Source organism: Bombus impatiens, unplaced genomic scaffold, assembly GCF_000188095.3.
Source record: "Bombus impatiens unplaced genomic scaffold, BIMP_2.2 scf_0765, whole genome shotgun sequence".
NCBI lineage: Eukaryota > Metazoa > Arthropoda > Insecta > Hymenoptera > Apidae > Bombus > Bombus impatiens.
Genome location: NT_177184.1, coordinates 801,610 through 824,722, shown reverse-complemented (window position 1 = coordinate 824,722; position 23,113 = coordinate 801,610). Strand labels below are relative to the sequence as shown.

General features: G+C 38.6%; 1 protein-coding gene across 7 annotated transcripts in view; it reads left to right on the top strand.

Annotated features, from left to right (window-relative positions):
- Positions 1-23,113, top strand: part of LOC100748020 (unconventional myosin-XVIIIa) — a 66,258-nt gene that overhangs the window by 37,503 nt on the left and 5,642 nt on the right. For 5 of the 7 annotated variants that reach the window (XM_024370401.2, XM_033323053.1, XM_012390301.3 and 2 more), the window contains 3 exons: positions 18,618-18,746; positions 19,832-19,975; positions 20,211-20,300. In XM_024370401.2, coding sequence (XP_024226169.1) covers positions 18,618-18,746; positions 19,832-19,975; positions 20,211-20,300 — 363 coding nt within the window. Of the gene's footprint in view, positions 1-10,936; positions 11,335-14,201; positions 16,931-18,617; positions 18,747-19,831; positions 19,976-20,210; positions 20,301-21,397; positions 22,686-23,113 lie in introns of those variants that run through there. The other 2 variants (XM_012390303.3, XM_012390305.3) reach the window with 2 other exon arrangements.

Here is a 23,113-nt window from a genome sequence, read left to right as displayed (position 1 = left end):
GAGAAGATTATCGAGAACTTCTTGCACACCATCTTTAATCTTCCATATATCTTATTTATAAACTTTTCTTTTTGCGATAATTCATTATTACCGTGTACATACGTACTTTACCACCATAAATACATCATTTATCAAGAATACTAGAGTACCTGCTGGTATTTCTAATAATACAAATGGAATACTTTTAGTTGTACTTAATTTCTAGTTATTCTGTGCTGCATCGTATCTTTTAATCTCGAATATGCTGAAAAGTTATATTAGTAAGCTTTACTGTATATTATCACGACTGGTGTCGCATTTTTAAGTAACGTAACCATGATAGGGTTTCCTGTTGCTTCATTAATGTAGCTGTATGTGTTGATATTAAATATGTCAGTAAATGGATGTGTGTGGATGAACACCAATTGGAGACAGTTAAACTACTTGAATGTACAAGTAGAAACGGTTCTCAATAGAATAAATTTAGAAAGTATATCATAAATATCGCATAATGCAACGGAAGTACAGTTAAACTGGCTTTTCCAATACGGGTACCGCGTATGAAACTTTCGGTATAAATAGAAAATGAAGAATTTGTAGTACATCGATATTCCAACTTTTATGGAAGCAAGCAAAAATAAAAAGATATTAGAATTTTCGAAATAAAAGAAAAATAGTAGGTTTATCACATACACTTTGCCATTATGTTGCTGTGTTTTGTGTACCGTATCGCGGATAAATGGACAAAATCATGTAACCTCGTTTTATACAATACATAATTATGTAGTAAGTTATCCAAGACGGTTATGTTAAGTGCGTTACCCTACAAAATATTAACCGGATGAAAGAAGTGGAACGCATGGCCCGCAGTTATGAAAATACAATCGATAACGAGTATACAAAAGCTGTTGGAATAGTATCGCTTCTGTTTAAACGCTCAGCTAGGAATCTCCACTCCCGAAATATCCGGACTAAGGTTTCCACGGCGGAAATGTGACCGTTGATCGTGTGTGCCTGCGATTCGTGCGTGTCTAGCATCGCAAATAATTCTCTGTTCGATTCCACCAGTCGATAGCTTGCACCACGAATAGATGCGTGGACTGATTCGTTAGAAATTAATATCGGTATCAACGATGACTTCAATATCGCCGCTAACTCCCGTTATCGCGTCTCGCACTCAAATGTTTCTTAATTTCTTATTTCATCAGGGCAACCTACGATCGAAATCAAAGTATTAAAGTAACACGTTCTTCTCTTTATTGGCAACATTTTATTTAAATTTCTGTTTTAGAAATTAATGTTCATTGCCAAATAAATGAATCGTTTCGATATTTTAAGAGAAAGACAGAGAAAATTTGTTGAACGTACTGGATATAGGAATTATTATAGAAAAGTATAATGCTTATGTAAAGATTTGGTCAACAAATTTTTACCCATTCTTCGAACTTTATTCTAACGTGTATTTGATTTCTGTAGCGCTATTAGTAGAGTACTCATTGTCAGTCGTTGAGTAAGTCGGTTTTCCGCGTGGTGCTAATGCCTGTTGCGCGTTCGGAAATCCACCACAGCTTGGTAATAGAGAAACGCGACGAGTTTTAATTTAACTGGCTAACAGGCTAGGTCAGGTTCGCACGACAAACGCGGTAACTTGCCAGATCGTGATCGAGATCACGAAATCATTAGCATTACTCCGTATTAATTGCTGTCAGCTATCATGTAGGTATAGGAGAAACAGCTGTAAAATCTACGTGCGTAATCCGTATCTATGTTTGTCCTAATTTTTCTTTCGTGCAAAATTGCAGCTTTCTAAGCTTTACAACTACTTTATGCTGTTATAACTTTATATTCAGTGCTTTTGCGAACAAAACTCGATTCTAAAGCATTGACGTGCTGAAAGATTAGAAACTTCCGTTTTATTTTGTGTTTCTTTTGATTTACTGATTCTTATTGCTACTGGATCTGGAATTTTTTACGTTTCTTATACTTATTTAGCTAAAAGTAGCCTACTGAAATTTTAGCTCGTGAAGTAATCTCAAGTTCTGGTAAATTAACTATAAATAGAGAAAGGATATAATTTTAAGGAGTAATTAAGTTATCAAAAATATGAAATTCTTGTCTCTAATTTTATGTGAACAACTTTTACGTCTTGTTGTGTACAAAATAGTAGTTTGAGAAATACTTCCTCATAGATGCACATCCGAACCGGAAACATTGAATATTCATATGAAATCTCTCGAAAGATTCTCAAGAAAATTAAACATGTTTTCTATAGAAGCATTTCTCGTTACGATTATGTTTCTGCATTAGTAATGGCTCTTTCATTCATTTCTGCTTATCTAAAACATCATCGATTTCTGTTATTATTCTACGAAGGTAATGAGAAAAATTATAACAAACAAACTTACACGAGAAGTATGATTTTCTTATTAATCAATCAAATCTCGTATAATTATACGTCGTATGAAGTTGAAATAGAAATAAGGAATCTAACTCAATCATAATACGTTGGAATACGTAGTAACGTTCAACACGAATTTAGTTAGTATACTTTCGGATCTTCGATACTCTGATACTTCTTAGTCGTAGTGTATCTGGCATTTTTCCATCATTTGACTTTCGACCGAAGTCAATTTCGAAGAAAAGCCGCTCGATGGAATGGAGTGGAATGCGTGGGATATAAATTTTCTACACCAGTTCTTTGAAGAATGCGTTGTGGATGATAGAGGATGCGTTCCTTCGAGAGAATGACGCGTATCGTCCGTATAATTTTATATTTGTCACGAAACAGGTGCGGATATTTCATCTGAATCGTAGAATGGCGGAAAATAGTAGAACGGTGTGAAAAGAATGCGAAAAAGAAGCGAAAGTGAATGATTTTTACCAGCGAAAGATGTATCGTCCAGATAGTTTTTATTTTCCCTTGAAATGTTTAAACAACGCCTTTTATTCTACATGCTCCACATAAAACAAAAAAAAAAAAAAAAAAAAAAAAAAAAAGGAGGAAATACATAAACTCGATTTGCATCGTCGTATGACGAGGTAAAATCGATTTCGGATCGATGCTCGCCCGCTCCAAACGCAGAGGTAATTTATCCGAACGAAAACCGGAAGTCCCAACGGCCAGCGAGCGGAGGCAGCCGAAATTGCTATGCAAAACGAGATAAATCACGCTTACGTCCGCCGCAGCTGCAGCTGCGAAGCACGAATTCGTTCATCACTCGAATCCGCCCGTTTTCTCCACCGGCTTTTGGTTTTGTATCGCTATCTGAATGCGAAAAATGCGGCCAAGGGAGAACATCGTTACGGATAAACTGGAAAAAAAAAAAAAAAAAAAAAAAAAAAAAAAATGAGTAAAACGGTATTACATTAAGAAAATGATCAATCCGTCGAAAATGATAAAAATTCGACAAATCGTGGAATATTTCATGATTATAAAATGATCGCAATAAGATCTCGTTGGAAAGTGACATCTGTTACGTACACTTAATAAAAAAACACAAAGGTAAATGTTAGACAAGGTTTTTGAGCCTTGCAGTCTTATCTCTTATCTCTTCGCTGTTACGCTGACTAGATAAAATAGCTTAGATCGGATGCAGATATATCGAAGAGGTTATCGCAGTTTACAATGAATTTCTCCCACGTGGTCGTTCTTCCCTGTGGCGGAAGCGGATGCGAAGAAGCGGTTTCTTAGGCTTTTCTGTTACGTCGTGCGCTTTCGCGTGTCGAGTTCATCTCGAATTCCTCCTAACCCGTTGGTTAATTGCTACGAAAATAAAGGAGGAGAGAAGAGAAGAGAAGAGAAGATGCGCGACTTCTTTCCTTGTATTTTCCGTTGCTTCTCGCATGGCGAACATAACGAACCCGTGTGCTAATTAATTAAACGACCACGCGGCTTTGGTCATCCGACTCTCTCTAATTCGTTGCCCGTTTAGGGATCAATTGCCGGGTTTCGTTTCGAGGAACGAAAGAAGCAAAAAACCGTTGGGTGAATATTATCTGCTCGGATATTAACGCGATCTTATTCTATTTTTAATAAACAAAATAAAATTGTAATTAATGTATCTGTAGCGCGTGAATATCCTTCCAAAGTAAAACAGGCTGACACTCGACAGCCATACTCTTCCTGCGTGTCTGACATTCTCTTTCTAGGAAGAAATTTCTCGGCTATCCGTACACCTTTTACGCGCGCATACTATCACTAACAATTGAGAAGTGGACAGAACGGCGTCTTCGCGTTATAATGTACGGTACTTTGGACGTCCAAGTTACCGATATTACGTACATGTTTCACATTACTTTTATCCTGAATTTAAAAAATGAAAATATTCTCTTGACCATTTTACATAGCCTATTAGTTTTTTTAAGCAACTGTTCTAGTTTTGTAGGAGCGGTTTCTCTGTAATTAATTAGAAAACTATTTCTGCAATGGCTTGCCACAGGAATTACATGTTAGAATCTTAATTTTGAAGATAAATATCCCCATTTCGATAAGGCTAGTTTTATCAAAATTGAATCACGTATGGACAATACACTAAATAACGCTAGAATTTCAAAAAAATTGTAAGAAGGTCGAGGAAGGTATTTTCCTCAGACGTAACAAATATTCTAATTATAAAACGGCACAATTAAATTGAAAATCTTTCGGGACACACAAAAGACATAAAACTGCAGCTACAGAATTTCTAAAATCTTTGTTTTGTCCTCTTTGTTTTACTTTGATTCATCTATTTAATTACCCATATAAGATATCAGAGTTTCTGAAAAATACTTGGGTACTTGAGAAACTCATAATAAACCTGAATAATTAACCCGTAAGCGACTATCAACATCCTTTTTACATGTCTTATTGTGCGTCAGGCAATTATTCATAATTAATTAGAAAGTTTATATAATATTTGAAAAATACGTGCAACAAGTGGCTGCTAAGACTGATATCAAAGTGAAACTTCGGAACGAAGTGGTTTAACTTTGACAATAAGTACGTAGCATAGTTCTAATTAGCAACGCTAATAACGTCTGACAAGATGGAAAACCGCACATGCTTTGCCATACATTCGCCAGCGATTAAAAAGTGAAAAGGAATCTCGTATCTGTCGCGGCAGAAAATTTGTTAAAATTATCGTGAATATCAATGGCAAGCCACGTGGAACATCTTTCATAAAATAGACGCGAATATTTCGTTCGTGTATTTAATACGCTTTCGCTTTTCACATTGAATCTGATATCTTCTTGTTTAGAACTGTTTATCTTTTTAGAGCTAATTCTTCACGCATTCTGTTTCTTTTAATAAGTACAACCGATTAACGAGTGTAATTCTTTATTCTTGGAAAATACGTATTCGTAATTAAATTCTAGAGTCATTGAAGAAGTTTCAAGATCCTGAAATTAGAATAATGCCACATAAATAATAGTTGGGTTGATGTAATGTTTTGCTATATATTACTTTCATCTTTTTACTTGTACCATGTATGGTGTATAAAAATTTGCTTACAGATATAATATGAATATTTTCCAAACAATTGCATAATTGTATTCCATTTTTAGAGTTACTATAGTAATTTCATCTTGTTTCGCTGTTTCAATTCTCCTCCTTCTCGTAATTCTCCAACTTTCTTGTTCGAGATGTAACTTACGTAAAACTACGTTTTTTACTTATATGCAAATATATGTTCCGAGGTAAAATTTGCATGTTAAATAGACGTAGCGATGTAAATATAAAATAGGGAAAGGTGTGAAGCGGAATTCAACCTGTTTAATTAGAGTGTAAACTTAATCGGTTAGTCTAATGATAGGTTGACTAATGTCCTGTTTATAAAATTAGGAAGAAGAAGCAAATTTCTATAATAAGAACCTTTTTTCTAATCCTTTTTCTCAGATAATAACACGCAATTAATTATGTTCTCTAATTAGCGTATACGTTGTCTGTCTGTACACTGTGGAATATGTTGTATCAAATTTTCTGTAAAATCTTTAATTATGTTTGTATATATCATCCATCAAATTTTCAAACTCACGATCGCTAAATGTTTTTTAATTGTATCCATTTATTTCATAAAATTAGTGTCTTCTTGTTACATGTATATATAATTTCAAATTAATTTTCGCCTCATCTTCTATTTTACTGACTTAAATTATACAGTGGTTTCACCTGTGTTGGCTTACCGTGTATGAAATATGCTCTTATCATAGATCCTTATCGATTACGTGTTTTTAATTAGTTCGTTGAACAGTTCAGATTGAAAAATGTCTTCGCTAATTTCTACTGCGTATAATGACACGAAGATTTTCCATTGATTATTCAACGATGAATGAAATAGTATTTTTATATAAACTCATCATTTATAGTATGAAACGTGCTTTTGTATGATCGATCAAGGTAAAAAATAGATTTAATTAAACAGGAAAAGGAAGGCAAAGGTTACAGGTAGACAAAGATTACATAGAAGGAAAATTACGTTGTATACTTAGTGGAATTAAAGAATCGTTTATCGAAAACCACTTTCACCCAATGAAACTATTACCGCGATCATTTGTATGTACATAGCAAGTTGATCGTTTAAATATGGCGCTAATGATTGTGTGCGTCACGTTGATAAATAGAAAGGACGTTATGCTGTAATGTGACAGTAACAGCCTGTCTTCTAGAAACTATCTCATCTGAATCAAATGAGAGAGAGAGAGAGAGAGAGAGAAACCTCAACCTTCGTTGAACCTAATAAAACCGTGCGACTTGGTTACAGACCAAGTCGTCCGTATCTTACAAATTTTATTTATTTGTTTTCTTATCGTTGAACTGTTAATCCATTACTATACTTCTGTATTTCAAGCATACACATTCTGAAATTGATTTCAAACACCAACATAATCGCGACAGTCGTGCCTTCTTACAGTGCTTATTGAAATTTCAATATAATTTACGACACAAATAATATACACATAAATGTTTTCTATGGTAAAATATGGTCAAATTTTTTGTATGGTCAAGCATCGCCGGTGAGCCAGTGTGTTTTCGATTCGCGTAAAAAGAATCCCCGCGATTTCATAACGCGGCCAGGGCTCTTTTCTCCTGCGATGCTCTCCCGTATCTCCTCCCATGTCGTCTCCTTTCTCCTGTTCGTCAGTAGGCCAGCGGACATTCCCGGCAACAGCTTTCCAACGCGTTCCCGACATGGCTTCCAATTTCTCGATGCAGCTGCCATCTCCGCGAGATCTATCGATCGGACTTGAACGCCACGGCCTTTTCTATGCGTACACGGGAGGAACGGCCCCGCGACCTCGCTTTCGCGAGACCCGCGAAATTTCCGTCGCGACTTCTGTACGCTGCTTATGTACGCGGTGTTCCGGAAGAAGCGTTTCGAATTTTCTACTTTTCGAGAAACGATTATCGAGAAATTTCAGTTTTATTAATCACTGAAGCGAGCCTTTGGAGTCTTTGAATCGGTTCTCTTATTCCATCGTGTAATAAATTTCTAAGTTGTTAGATCCAATTGAAAATTATGAGATCGAAGATTAAAAATTATATGGAATAATTAAACATTGTTAAAGATTGTGTCCGCGATTGACGATAGTTGCGTGAGTAACGTTCATTTCGATGTAAAGAACATGCTTATCACGGTTTCGATTATTTATTTACCCTGTGTGTGGCATTCGATTGACGATCTTTCACTAAACAATTTAGTTCCGAGTAATTATATCGCCATCAGCGTGGCGATCTTTTTTCTTATTATTCACTGCCAGTGCTATATTTAAATTCATAATTAATTTCCCTCGCAACTTTCCTGCTCGTTTTTCTTCGGCCATTTACATACACGTTACAAATAATCTTTCACGTTACGCTCGCCACGACGTGTGGTTATTATGTCATTTGCAGCTGATTTTTCTATTAATGCATAGCAATTAACGTGGCGGTAATTTCACCAGGGACTGCCCATTTGTCGACGACTTAATACTTAGCTGGCGGACGTCACGTGTGACTACTTTCGTCCACGCTGGTTATAAACGACTGTGTGCATGAATCAGAACGCTTTTACTCGAATCGTCGAAAATCCGACTGCTGTTCGCCGTTTATTTATGCAATTTTAAAGACCTTACTTAATTAAAAGCAAAAGTTGCATATTTGTCTTCCTTTTTCTCATTTCTTCCATAAAGCTTCGTTAACACTGTAACGAGACACAGATACTTCGGTTACATATATTGGCCAGTGTGCGGACTCCCATAATGTTCGCAGTACCCATGAAATTTCAAAATGTTCTCTACGAAACAAACAACACATCGATAAAAAGATTTTATAAATGATAAAATACTCTTACGAGAAACTGTAGCTATAACGAGAAAGTAATTATTTCCAAAAAATGATCATCCCTTTGTTGTGCGTAGAATACATTTGAAACCTTAGGAAGAAAAAGGCACCTCTAAACTAGTAGAAAATAGAAATGTAAAATAAAGAATAGAGAGAATAAAAGAAAAATCGTCAAGTTCTTTTTGTTTAGGTAATTATAGGTTTGTAGGTCTTTTTGAAACGATACGCCATGCTAGATAATTAAATAACGGAGAATGAGATATTCTGCTATCCTCTTCAGATTCATTACCTGTAACACTTGATGCGTGCAGAAGCATTTGAAACTCAACCCACTATATTATTGCACAATTATCCTGAGTGGCACTATTAAAAACAGTCGATAAATCGTGAAAGAAACATCTCATACAGATTTTCGACGGGTCATTCTTTATATAATATATGACGTGGAAACTTTTTGTTATATCTCGTTAGAATCAGGTTTCCACCGCTGTAGTAGTGAACTTTGTATAGTTAAACGATGACATAATAAATAGCTGAATGTGCATATTATTTTGTTTCCAATTCGTCACGCTGGCCGCGAAATAAAACTTGCGGAATTGATTATGAATGGTTGGGAAAGAGGAAAATTATTTATAGTCGGTGAGAGAAAGTTGCGGGTTCTGACAAACAGATGCTTGTGTATGTATGTAAAATTTTCTTCCGTATTGAGAACCGCTTCGTTGCAAACGGAACATGGATATTAATCATGCGAAATACTGTTTAAAAGTAATTATGAAGAATATAAAAGCAGGAACTGCTAGAAACGATTAGCAAGTAAAAAGTATCATTGTGCACTTTTACAGCATTGTTCAGTGTTTGTTAACAAACTCATACTCGATATGAGAAAAATGATGATTTTACAGAAGGACAAAAATATTTTCTTTTTAATTCTTGTTCGTCTATTTTGTACACTTATTCCGCAATAATTTTCTACGTTTTAACATTATTTAAATAACGAAAGAATTATTTAATAGTAAATCTACGTAGCCGTGAAAACAAAATTGTTCGGCGTGTTAGTTTACCATAAATTTGCATAGTTTGAATCCGTAAGAGAAGAGCGAAGCAATTGCAAGCGAATTTTCTCCAGTCGCGTCCTCCGAATTCCTTAAATTGAAATTAACGAAAGAGAAAGATTCGAACGCCGCAGAACATTGTAATTCGTTTTCTTTCGTATCCCTGCTAACGAGAATACTAATCCGATCATTATGCAATGGTCACACGTACCGCTACCCTTAACTTAACTCTACTTCGTTTACAAAAACAACTTCTACATATTTAAGTGGAATTCTTGGCTATGCAGTGCTATTCTTTACTTTAATTTATTCCTGAATTTCTGTGATCCACTTTGCATGTATAATATGCTTAAGAGACCGTTATTGGCGTCCATTTTACATGCTACAAAATGAGAACGAAATATCACGCGAGATTTGATGAAAAGATAGAAGAAATACACTTTGATAGAAATTACGGCGGATCTGAATCGTTGAATAAGTGATATTGACCCACATTCGCACGGAAAGGACCAGAAGCAAGATTCCTTGCGTTTAAAGGGGTTAAGACTTGTGCCTTGCTGTTATCTTGGCCGAATGAACTGATTAAAAAAGACCACGTCGCAGTTGAGTAGTTTTTCGAAAAAAAGAAAGCCTATAACCTATGACGTATTCTTTAATCAAATAGTCGAATTATTAAAAAATATGCATTTTTTCGTAAATATAAAAAGAACAAGGTTCTTTAAATGCTATTACAGTCATCGATTTAAACTTACCTAATACTAAACATATATTAGGTTGTCGGAAAAGTTTCTTCCGTTTTATAAGATGATAATGGATGAACAACAATTTCTGTTTTACATTATTTTATTGAATTAGGTGTCCATTTCGTTATATTTCATAATTATATTGCATAATTCAAAAAACTAATATAAAACGAAAAAACATTGCGCGTCCATTCTAAGAAACTTCTCGGACAATCTGATAGAATTAAAACTTGCAACGCAATTTGCTCGGTTCATTTCGTCTTATGGATCCTTTTCCCAGAAAAATCTTCCATTTATCCTTCGCTTCGTTTCTTCATTTCATGATCTTTCACGAGTCTATACAGTACATACACAAGCTAGATACCAAAATTATTCAAACTTACACTACTTACAATTAGAAAAATATCCCTTTATAAACATATAATATAAACGACAAACGGGAGCTAAGTATCCTCAATACGCATCTATAATCTTCAATGAAAGAAGAAAAATTTAGTGATGAGTAACAACGAGCAGAAAATGCAGTAATACATTCCATGCTTCCATCAGCGTACCTAAAGCGATTCAACGGTACATGTACGTAAGTGTACTCGGTTACAAACATCTGGTTGAAAGCCTCGTTTGAAATTCCCACTTTTCGCGAGATTATCATTCGCAGAGATCCAAACGCGTTACTCGCGCTCCCCCATTAGATTGTTCTCTCTTCAGGCTGGAAGACGGTGCGTGTAAAAGGGAATAAACTGTTTGAACCGGCACCGCGAGAGACCCGCGAGGGTATCGTCTGGTAGGGGAGCCGACTGGTCGAACGAGAGGGGGACAGGAACTTGCACCTGACTCGTACAAAGTTTTCTGCACTCAGTCAGTTCGCGGTTGGTCTCGATTCCGATCAGGGGCATCGGTTCCACACATTCACGATTCCGTCGTTAGTCTGCCGGCTGGGAATACTTGGTCTCTATTCACTTTCGTTTCGTCCCATTAAGATTTCGTTCGGTCACGCGCGTAACCAGCACGCATCGTTTGACTTTCCAGTGGTTCCGTTTTGGTGCGGGGCAATTGTCGTAAGAATGGGACGATCGGTCGACTTGATCGAACACGTCGACGCGACAGGCTATCGAAGTGTCTTTTGAGCTTCGATCGTTTCGGAAATTTCTGATCGTTCGATGCCTGTCTCGTATCAGTGTACCAAAGGGAAGCTCCATTGGCGGTGAATCGAGTTGTTTCGCGGAACAAGTGTGTAAAAGTCATTCCCATTGTCCAGTAGGTATGTAAGAAACTTGTCGATAGATAGAACGTTGGGGACAACGAGCACGCTAAGTACCTATTAGCCATCGTCAATTCCTTCGATTGCGCCAACAGCGAAACGAAGGAACGCAGACAGAGAAGTAGAGAAGAGAAACAGGTAGCGGGGAGAGTCGACGATTTCTCAATTAACTTATGGCAGAGAGAAAGAGAGAGAGAGAGAGAGAGGAGAAGAAGGAAAGAGAGTCTATGGCCTGTATGGTACCTTTTAAGTTCGATAACGGTAAATACAGATCCGAGCTGGAAGTAGCGGACTCGCATTCGCGCGCGCGATCGCACACCGCTACTCTCTTCATGATCTTCGCTTGAATTATCCTGCCGAAAGCATTTGCTCGGCCCGATCGTTCGATCATAAAGCCCCGTTCATTTGCTTAACGTCCTCTCACAACGCGACAAATCGAATGGCGTTTTAGTTTAACGATAGAAAGTCGCTGTTGTAACGGGATATTTTTCGGGCTGACTGATTACGTTCAGAGACGATGTTGCGTGGAAGATCTCATCGGTCATGCTTGAAATATGCCAGTCTGCGAATCCTGATAATAGGAGATTTCACGAGGAAAATCGTCGGAAGGAAACTGGCGACAAATGTGCCGATCAGAGCCACGCGAACTTTTGCGTTGTTCGAGATGTTATGAAACTTTTATACGGCTTTCAATGAGGCAGTATAAAGGCTTGCAATGATATTAGGCGTTCTTATCTAACGAATAAAACGAGGTTTATGAGTTCTACCGATCGATTATCTTACATTTTTACATTCAATAATTACGACAATTTGTTCTTCCTTTATAATTTCTTTCATACGATAAGTTGACTCGAGGAAATTTACTCTTCTGGTTTAGTTGTGCCTTGCAATATAAGAATTGAACTATGGTAAAGTTTAACTATGTAACTGGTTCAATATTTTTCATCTCTGTTCATCTATTCGAGGGAAGATTTTTCAAAGAAAGATTGACCGATTTAAGTTGGATTCATTCCGTGTTTTCGTATATATGATAGTTATGTTTTTTTCTTATTTCACACAATTTTATCAAATCTTAGAAACGTTAGTCGTTGCTATTCCTTCGTAAATTACATAGACACCTATGCCATGTTTTTAATTTATTCAACATTCACCGATATTGTATCGCTTTCATTTGATTTCCACTTAATTTCTCTTTAACTAACAATGAGTTTGCCAAGTGGAATTAATTTGATGCGAGGGAAATTTTTTTTGTTATTCCTTAATTACTAATACATTCAGATCAATTAAGAAAAGTTTTCAAAGATAAGCAGTCGACAATGTCTGTTCAAATTCTCCACGATATTAAACAATAGCTAATTTAAAGCACCGACATTTAATTAATAGCGAATAACGCTTTATTTACCATTATATTCTTTTATCTTCTTAAATATTACAGCCCTAATTTGTAAGAAGAAAGTTAGACGTATCCAGTTAAATGAAGGAATAAATTACTCTGCTTTTATAGGGCAATAGAAAATCTCGCATAAAAATATCCAATATTTACGAATATTCCTTTTTCTAAGTATTTTGCTCATCGAAGAATTTAGGTATCTGAAAAAATGGTAAATATGCGAGTGCAAGGTTATAAGGATAAAGGAGAAGGTGATAAAATTTCATGTTCCAATTCATCTTATTCGTTTCTTTGATTTTGACTCCATTAAAAGTGGCTATTTCTATTTGTCTTGGCTTCTTCCTGTCACTTAACTCGCCAAACTCGCTTGTTCTTTTTCTTTACCGCTGCTGTACGCGCCGAGTGACGAACAATCGTAGAATGGGCGTAGTTTTATTTGAAATATCATCTCTTTTATCGTTGTACACGAATTGCTCTCGATAATGTCGTTTAATTCTCGGGTAGAAGATCATCTTGAATTATATAATCGTCGTCAAATTATTCCAACGTTTGCATAAGTTTCTCGAAATGGCAAGCTTCAGCCTCAATCTCGATGCATCTTCCAGTTCTAAGCTAATAAACAAGTTCCGCCACTACACCGATGATTTATGACGTGAAATAACGAATTTCCAGCGACTTTGTTATGTAATAGCACTTCGTAGTCTTAAATTAGCCATAGATGACCACATAACAGTTTAAATTCTACTATAATTTTAGAATATCCAATCCTGTTTTATATCATATTCCCCGTGAAAGTATAATTTATCGAGGCCAGTACAAATGCAACGTTGGACAAAATTTAGGAACTTCTCGAACTCTAAAAAAGCATTTCGCGTGTATAAATTTAATACAATGATCTTCGTTCTTCCGCGACTTTTGCGCCAAGTAATGATCATGCCAAGTCATGCGTTACATAAATAATTTGTAAAATACATTCCAATATTCAGATGAAACGTGTCTTGTCATTTTTTAGAATGATCATCTCGGTTTTGTTTAGCAGTAAAAATCAAATATATATATATATTCATATAAAAATTATATATCATGTATATTATTGAAAAATTGTGATTAGAGATGTGTAGAATCGAGAAAATGTCGAATATTTTACATCGAGCGAGAGAAACGACCGTCTTCAATGAAAATGATGAAACACCGGTCGACTATATGATAAAACGATCGAATCTTCGCGGAGTTTTGTCGCGAAGATGCAAGAAGAAGCGGCACATAGACAGTCTTCCCCTCTGTGTCCCTTTCTATCCATTTTGTTTCCCTTTCTCCACACTCCTGATACATTCCCCTCTGCCTCTTCCCCTCTCTCTTTGGCGACCATAAAACGCGCGTCCACTTTTACGCGGCTTTTACGGTACTTAGTCGCGGCTCGTTCTCCACGCAAGAGGAAGCTTCTCCGAGGTCCATTCCTGAACGTGTTCGAGTGCAGGAAACGTACGCCACGGTATCCAGGAGCGGCGGTGCTTGCCAATGACGGCTGCTGATTCGAGGAAAATGCCGGTGTTGATCGGCGCGGAAGAGGAAGACGGGATACGGAGCACCGGTTGCTGAAGCGAGTCCACGGAAAAGTCGCTTGGATTTTTGTATCGAGGTCGCGCGAACCCTGTCAGCGAAAGAATCATCGCCGCGATTATTTGGATTATTCGGACAGCAAGTGTCCATTCTAACTGGAATACTAATCGGCCCGCGAGTGTACGAGAAAATTGCGATCGCAGATTCAGTGACACTTTGAAAGCACTTGGTTCGATGGAAAGTCAACCAGTTGCAATTGAAGATTCGATAACATTTTGACGAACGGTGTCAATGACCTGGAATTGAAGATTCGGCCACACTTTGAAGATACTTCCGCCAATCACACACGTGTAAATCGTTAAAAAACCTGTTTTGTTGTGTATATTTTCATACATTCGAAAAAAACATCGGCGAATTTCTTTCGTTAAACTATCGTTATTTAGTCTGACGAGAGGATAAGGTGGAATTGAAAAAACTTTGGAAACATTTGAATCGACAAGAAAGCTGAGATAGTTGGCTTGACCAATGACATACGTATAACCGAATCGACGAGACTGGTTTCATATAGCTGCGAAAAGAAATTGACAAATTTTTTTTTTAATTTCAAGACACAGCTACTTCGTCAAAATGTTAGAGAACGCAACCAGATGGCCAGGTAACGCGGGTTCGCGATTGGTGAAGGCTAGAAGCAGCCCAAATGTATCGAAAGCATCCCTATCGGTTCCTAGGAAGCAAGCAGTGCCCGATCAGAACAGATCGACTTGTACGAGCAAGCCTCCCCGAGTTACAAAAACCACGGCACCTCCTAGAACAACTGCCAAGATCGTCTCTAACGACCATGCCAGTGCTCGGACGGCTTTTTCCGCTGAATCGAAGACACGCGCTTCCTGTCCAAGCAAGTCTCGTCGATCGACACCAGACGGTCGGACAGAGGCAACGAAATGTTCATCAACGACCGTGAAAAACGAGAAGAGGCAAGTGACGAGATCCATTAGCTCCTCGTCATCCTGTACGATCTTGGAGGATCGAACGCTTCTGAAAAAGGGTTTGTCGTATGCTCCAACGAAATTGCCGAAGAAACCGGAAGCTCTGAGGAAGAAGGCCGCTCTCGATCGTTCGGTTAGTTTAGGCTGCGTTTCAGTGGATATTCGCGGCGGCTCCGAGGAATCTTTCAGAATGAGCAGTTCCTTTAGTTCCGAATCGAATAGACAGATGATGGAGAAAGCGAGGAAGCAGGAAATTCCAAGAAGAAAATCAATCAACAGGTCTACCAGTTTGTGGAACGTGCAGGCTATTTCAAAGAACGATGTTCCGACCAGAAGAATGTTCGGAGTTTCGTCGAGGCCCAGCAAAATCCCTCTTCTGGCGCATCGGAACACGCGCGTGGGTCGATCTCTGGCCGATCTATCTCAGGTAGATCGAGCCGTGGAGCCGACAATGCAGCCGGTGCATTTCGACGACGTCGACCTCGATCGCTCGATGGACGAACGTATCTACGAAAATTGTCGCGAAGCGTTCAACTGCACGCCGATGCAGAAGCCAGCTCGAACGTACACCAGCAATTTGGAAGAACGCGTGGCGCGACTGATGGCAGAGCTGGACGACGATGTGGATGACGATGAACAGGCCCGAGCGACGATGGTCGCGTCTACCGACTGCGTGGACGCTGCTCCTCCTCGTAGAACCAATTCCGTCTACGAGGTACGGGAGATCGATGTTAAACGAAGCAACGAGTCGAGTGTTAAGCTTATTCAATCTGAGCAATATACCGCCACGGTGATAAGGATCGAAGGGAGTTCAGAGAGGAGGGATGATTCGATGAAAAAGGTAGAAAGTAACGAGAAGAATAACTTGCAGGAGACTAGGAACACGATGAACGCGGTTAAAGGGCTGAGAAGTCGGGAGCACGAGAAGATCGATCGACAGGATGTCATCGAGGAGTCGAAGAAGAAGAAGGAGACGTCGAATATTCAGGAGTTGAGGAAGAACTGGGAGAAGCAAACGGTCAATGGATTGATCATCAAAGATGAGAAGAAGATGGATTTTGCGTCTGCTCTAGTTTGCGATACAGAACCACCGAAGACCGCTTGTCAGAGGAACAACGAGGCGAGACAGGAAGCGAAGAGCAAGCAATCGGTGGGCAAAAGAGCCAAGGAGATCGAGCATCTGGTGAATTTTTTCAACTGTAAGAACGCAGAAGCCACGAAAGAGGTGAAAGATCCGTGGATCAAGAGTCGAGCCACGCCAGACACGACGACGATCGAACCGATGACCACGTTGAAGAAGAACGTCGATGTTAAGAGCATACACGACTATAATGGGTACACGTCTGATGGCAATTGTTCGGAAGACAGTGGTCACATGAGCAACGAGAACGAGGTCGAGTGGAAAGGTGAAACTCGAGATTTTGGGAAAGAGCAGTTTTTCGAGCAAAACGAGGTTCGCGGAATCGGTGTGTACGATGGTACGTCGATCGTGAGCAGGTTGGAGCCGGAAAACAAGCCGACGATGGTCGTTCGAAGCAGCGTATCGACTTCGAGCGGTGCCAGCAGCATCGACAGCTGTAAGGGGGAGAATACGAAAGTCACGGTGCACTCTGGTAAAGACCAGTGGAAAGCTTGCAGATCCTACAACGATGGACGACAGGTCCGTCGCTTAATTATTGGCCTTCTAAACCCATTAGATACCTAGTGAGAACGATCGCTAATTTGATCGAGCATCGATAATAATTCAGCTAGTGAGAAGTCTCCACATTCGTCGATGAATTTGAAATCTTTCCTTAGTTTCAGCTTCGGATAGTTAGCTGCAAATTTATTGTCCGCTAGTAATATTCAGCTTTCATTTATTTCTTATTTCCTATCGGTTTAGAAAATTTATCTCTTTCTGCGGTATTTTTACATTTCTACAAAACTCTGGATTTTTATTTTTAGCATACGATATCGCATATGTTATTTTTTTTTTTTAATTATTCGGTATGTTATATCGCGAGAAATAAAAATGTTGTCAGTCGTTTAAATTATGAAAGTTCATGTTCTACGAGTAATAACATTAAAAATGTTTTTACGAAATATCGATCATTACTAATGCATTAAATATTAATTAATAACGTTCCGCAATATATATGTGACAGCTAGGAGGTCAATTCATTAATCAAATACCGCGGAAAAACTCGAGCAATCCATCATTTCTTCTAATCTCATGATACAATTAAATCGTATTTTTGTCGCTACCAATCGATCAACTTTCCTGATAGAAAGTGCACTTGCAACTTTCAAGCCGAACTGCTCTCATACAAGGAGAACGGCTTGAAAATGATTTATGTTAAGCGCTGTGAGAATGTTTACAAACAGTCAGCAAGATAATATTTGAGATAATAAACGTTGATTGTAAGAGTCTAAATGGGTACAATTACGCTTGCTTCAAGCACTGACTACAGCCGCTACAGTAGAATCAGAACAGAGAAGTTTGTCGTCTTCTTGACGCTGAAAAATGTTCCAGCAAACTCTTAGAGACAAATTCCTATTTGCTTTCTTTTTTTATTTTTATTTCTTACGATTACATTTCGTTACTGTAATTTATAAAACCTTTTGAGATGTAGCAGTTAAAAAAGCAATGAAATATTCGTGCTTGGAAAATTAAAGGAATGATATAGTAAATTATATTAGCTTTTATTTTGTTCTCTTTCGTTAATTCTGAATATTACAACAATCGAAAAAGTGTACGAAGAAATAATCGAATAAATAAAGTAATTGAACGATTACTAAGAAAGCAGAGACTAGGCTTAGAGCAATAGATTTTTCCATATATCAACATGGCATTTTATTGTTTAATTACGTCTGAGAGAGAGAGAGTACATTTTACCATAATGTACTTCACGCGGTATGTAATCGTGAAAATCGTGTCAGGGATATCCTCGTTCCTTTTTCTATTCTATTCTTTTTCTCGTGAGTTCTAATACATAAGTACATACCAACTGCATCAGCGCAATTTTAATGAATTCCAATGAAATGTGGTACTTGACTCGTGCATTCTGCAAATTTCTACCTCCGATCAAATTGTTCATTTATTATCGTGAACCTTAATATTTGCATAAATCAAATATTCATGTTTGTCATTTGCATAGCTTGACTTTTTACTGTTCAAAATTTACTTAATTTGCAAAAATAAAAAAAAAAAAAAAAAGAAGGAAAGGAGAAGATAGAAATGTGGAAAGAAATGATTTTTTAAAAATATATCGGTAGAATTATGTTAATTGCTAAGGGATTCTAATTACAAATTACACTGCGGTGAAAAATATTGAATACGCGTTAATCTCTCGGTTTCTTTTTGATAGATATTTTTCAGATCAGGTACTCTGGAGCGACTGGAGGCTCAGAGAGACGAGAAGCTAACTGGACACATTATTCTTCTTCAAGCAAGATGCAGGGGTTATCTGGCACGTCGTAAACTCAACACTTTGAAAGTATGCCATGACATCTTGAGTTTGTAAAAGTGCACCTTCACTTGTCAGACCGTACAGTAGTTTTCACTCGTCCCAAGAAATTTCAAAGTGGCTTCTTTATGTATTTCCGTAATGCCTTAACGAATCACCTTTTTCCCCCTTGTTTAACCGATCGGTTTCTTTCAATGCGAAGAGTTTTGTTTACTTCAGTTAGACAGCATCCGTCAGTTTCGATAGGGTTTTATTTATATTAGACACGTTTTACTTGCTTTATAAAACGAAACGAAAAGGAAACTGTAAAAAGATCTATGGAACTTTCATGGGATAATGATCGCAAGTTCCACATTCTCAGCGATAATTCCGACGCGTATTTAATAGAACGTCCGCATTATTTAATCTACACACAATATCGCACTTATTGTTCTTTCGTTTATTAATTAGGAATTCCAAATTAACTCGCCTTATCAAAGTTCCCCATCAAATTTCACCATGAAAATACAATGTTGAACATTCAAATTAGATTGCTTTATTAATGCGTACGATTAAGGAAAATTAAACCTGAAAGATCGCGATTGATTTAATTAATCGGTGAAATTAATCATCAATTTTTCATAATTACAAATATTAACACTTTACCGACCGATAGTCGATTAATCGGTTTTTTGTCGCCGACGCTTACCGACCGATAGCCTATTAATCAGGTTTTTGTCGCCGATGCTTACCGATCGATAGCCTATTAATCGGCTTTTTGTCGCCGACAATCTTTCTCATTATTTGAGCAGTAATTTGTCATTTAGTACTAAGGTACCACCTTGCTCGGTTGCGTTGCTTTGTAAGCTCGCACAATTTTATACCAATTTGAAAAACTTACCGTTCGCGACGAATCAAAAGAATGGTATTGAAGAGTTTAAACCGAAACAGAGTGGTTGTATCGCTAGCGGTCGGTAAAGTGTTAATCGTTGATACGATGGCAGATTTAATAAAAATTTACTCGCGGTTAATAACGAAGTAATTGCGTTAAATATTACCCAATATTGCGAAAACTAGTATACCATGTAACAATTAAAAAAAAATCGTTACGATGTTTACGTATTACATCCTTTCAGCTGCAAGATCTTGCGGTTAGATGCATACAGAGGAACGTTAGGAAGTGGATGTCCGTAAGAGAATGGCCCTGGTGGAGGTTATACGTGAAAGTTGCACCTTTATTGAATGTTCATAGAACAGAGGATCAATTGAAGGCGAAGACGGTGAGGATATGCCTTCTATTTTTACGTGTTGATCATTTTCCATCGTTACATGTGCAAGAGAGACGTTGAACGGTCCATAATACTCTATAGTTTTCATAATACGAAATGAAAGTACATTTTTTTTTTAAAAGAAGGTTACAAATTGTTTCAGTCTTTAAGATCACTGTTTATAAAAAGACGATCTCGTTGATATTGGACCGATGAAATTAACGAGTAATTGTGTCTCTTTGAACAGGAGGAGCTCGAGACTCTGAGAGCAAAGGTCGAAAGATTGGAGCAGGAGCGGAATCATTTGAAACACGATAATGATAGATTGGAAGCTAAGGTATGACCAAAGATTGTATACTTTTTATTTCGTTTTGCCATCTCTTAATTTTCTTTTTATTTTTACTAGAAACAATTTTTTTACGAACTTCTAATTCACGAAAGAATCTTGTTTGATTAAAATTCTTAATATGGTATTCAACGTTTAACTTTCAACATCAGAGGAAGATTAGGAATTTGAACGCTAACGACAAAGGCCTGTAACTCGTATCTCTCGTATCTACCTGTATTTTATACGAGAAAATCTTTTTTTAATGACACACGAAAATGATGTATCGTTTACTACAACTGACAAAGCGGAGTAGAATGGAAGATCTGCTCAAACGATTATCCTTTCTGTAACTTAAGAAGGTTCACTTAGATCATTTACCTACTTGATCGTACTAATGCAACTTCATCAAGTGTACCGTAGCAAATCGACACTCGACTAGAATTCGCATATTCAGAAGTACGAGGAAAGTTTATTAAGTAGCGTCGTTTGTCCGAGCACTTGTATCGTGCAATTGGGTTAACTGCGTGAGACGAAGCGTGCCGCTCTCGGCGCTCGTTTATCGCGTTATGAATCTGATCAGCGGAGCATCGCGCGAAGTACCGACCTCCGCCGCGCGTTGCTTTGCGCTCAAATAAAAGTTCCAGTGACCGACATTTCCTGCCTACTGGCCTGGTGTCGTATGAAAATTCCCCTCACGACCTTGGCATTGCTGTGTACTCCACGCCACCAGTCACCTGCGATGGTCGTTGCCGGTATTGTTCCGAGATTTCTAACCGGTTTCGTTTCGCTCGTTCGACCTTTCGATCCGCCGCCACTGGACTATTTCAACCGATCTATCGAACGATTTTCTACTTCCTGTCCGCCTCTGAGCTCGCCTCTTTTTGCTCTGTTTCCCTTGCCTCTCGTAGCGGTCCTCCGTCGACTTTTCTCGCGAAGACCTGCCGACAGATTTGGCTGCGATCCAAAATCATGGCCCGTGCTACCTACCGCGCTGCTCCTCGTCCGCTTTTCCATCTCGCTCGCACCCCGTCTCCCTTAGAATAACTCGGAGGTGACCGTCTCCACCAACAGACCACCGCCACCGGCCCGTGTATCGGCTGACCCAGGAAGAGTAGGCAGTTGCACCGCGACTCCTTCTCGATACGGGTGTCGACGTTGTTCGACTCGTTACGCAATTAAATGCTCGTGCCAGCCGATCCGATCAAATCGAAGCAGAAGACCCCGATCCACTAACGAACCTTACTATAGAGCAACCATGCAATTCGATCGCTGCTGGGCTGTATCTCGCGCGATTGTCTGTTGCTCTCGCTGCTGAAGATCCCGCGCGACCGGTTATTCCGCTGGGCAAGGCGGTCGATATCGATCAAAGTATCGTAAACAAAATTCTCTGACAGTCTGATCATCGATCTTATGAAACTGTACGAAGAATAGGAAACGTTCTCCGAGATTAAGGACGATGGTCCCATATGGCAAGAAATATCTTCCTTCTTACTATAACGAATTATAGTGTTGCACAAGTGTCTTGGAAAATTATGCTGTCGACACGAGATCAAAATTGAGTTGATTCAGGATAACATCACCAGGATGCCGTCACTTCCGACCACATACTCTGGCGCGATATCGCCCGTTTCGAACAGCTCGCAGACCTTCGAAGAGCCATTGACCGGTAAAATGATGACCGACAGAGTCAGCGATTCGGATGATACGATTACCGAGAATTCAGCAAGACCTATAGAACCGATGATATTTGCGAAGAGACCACCGTTGCCACCTTTTAGAAGACCAGCCAACAGATTGCACGCGTTAGCCACGACAAGAAGTCCATCGCCATGTAGCCTTTCATCTAGTCTGTCTTGTCGCTCGAGGTCAATGTCTGTGATGTCCTCGAGGCCTCGAACAAGCCTCGATTCACCAACCTTCTCTACTCCACCAAGAAGGATGTTTCCTATAGAAAGCAGGTCTTGTTTGGATTTAGAAGACGTGTCTGTAAAAGAACAGGCTCCTGTAGTATTCGACGCTAGTTTAAATTTCGTGTTAGGCTGCGACAAGCAAAAGGTCAGGCAGTCTTTTAGGCCAACAGCTTCTCACATGGAACCTTCGACAGCATCTTCGTATTTGTCATCCAAGATCTCGCAGTTTTTGAAAAGAACCGATCATATAATGGACGAGTGGCGAAGTCTGGGTCACAGAGATGACGCGGACAACGATTTAAATCTGCCGTCAATGAGTCGAGGTTACGAGAGACGCGGCATGGGTAGAAGCCAGAGCGCCACAAACATCATGATACGCGGTTATCAGTATTACAGCAGGTCGAATAGCATCGGGAAAAGTTCCAGGCGTTCCCTTTCCCGCGCCTCGGAAGACAGGACGATCTCCGACGGTGCCGGTCAGGAGGTATATTGCCTGTTTTGTATGCATTTGGAAAGTTCGTTTCGTTTCGTTGCTTTGCTCTACAGTTCTAGCTTTATTATTCATTGGCGATGTAAATTAATTCCGTCTTCGTCTTTCCGATCAAACTTCACAATTTATTTATGGCTCGCGTTAGGTCCTGTTATTTTCTCTAACGTCGGTCCTCTTTTCCATCTGGCGTTAGATCCTATCGTGAAAAGAAACCACGATGATATAAATCCGCTGATTTACGATTTATCTTATGGAATACTATACATAGCTTGGACCTAACGATTCTCGATTCCATGAATTGGAACAAAATTTGAACGAACAATTCATTTTGGATGCAATTCTTGTTCTGTGATAGTTGGATCATTGTCTGTCACGAGCTATACTCGTGTAATACACGTTATACTGTGTACAATTAATTTGAT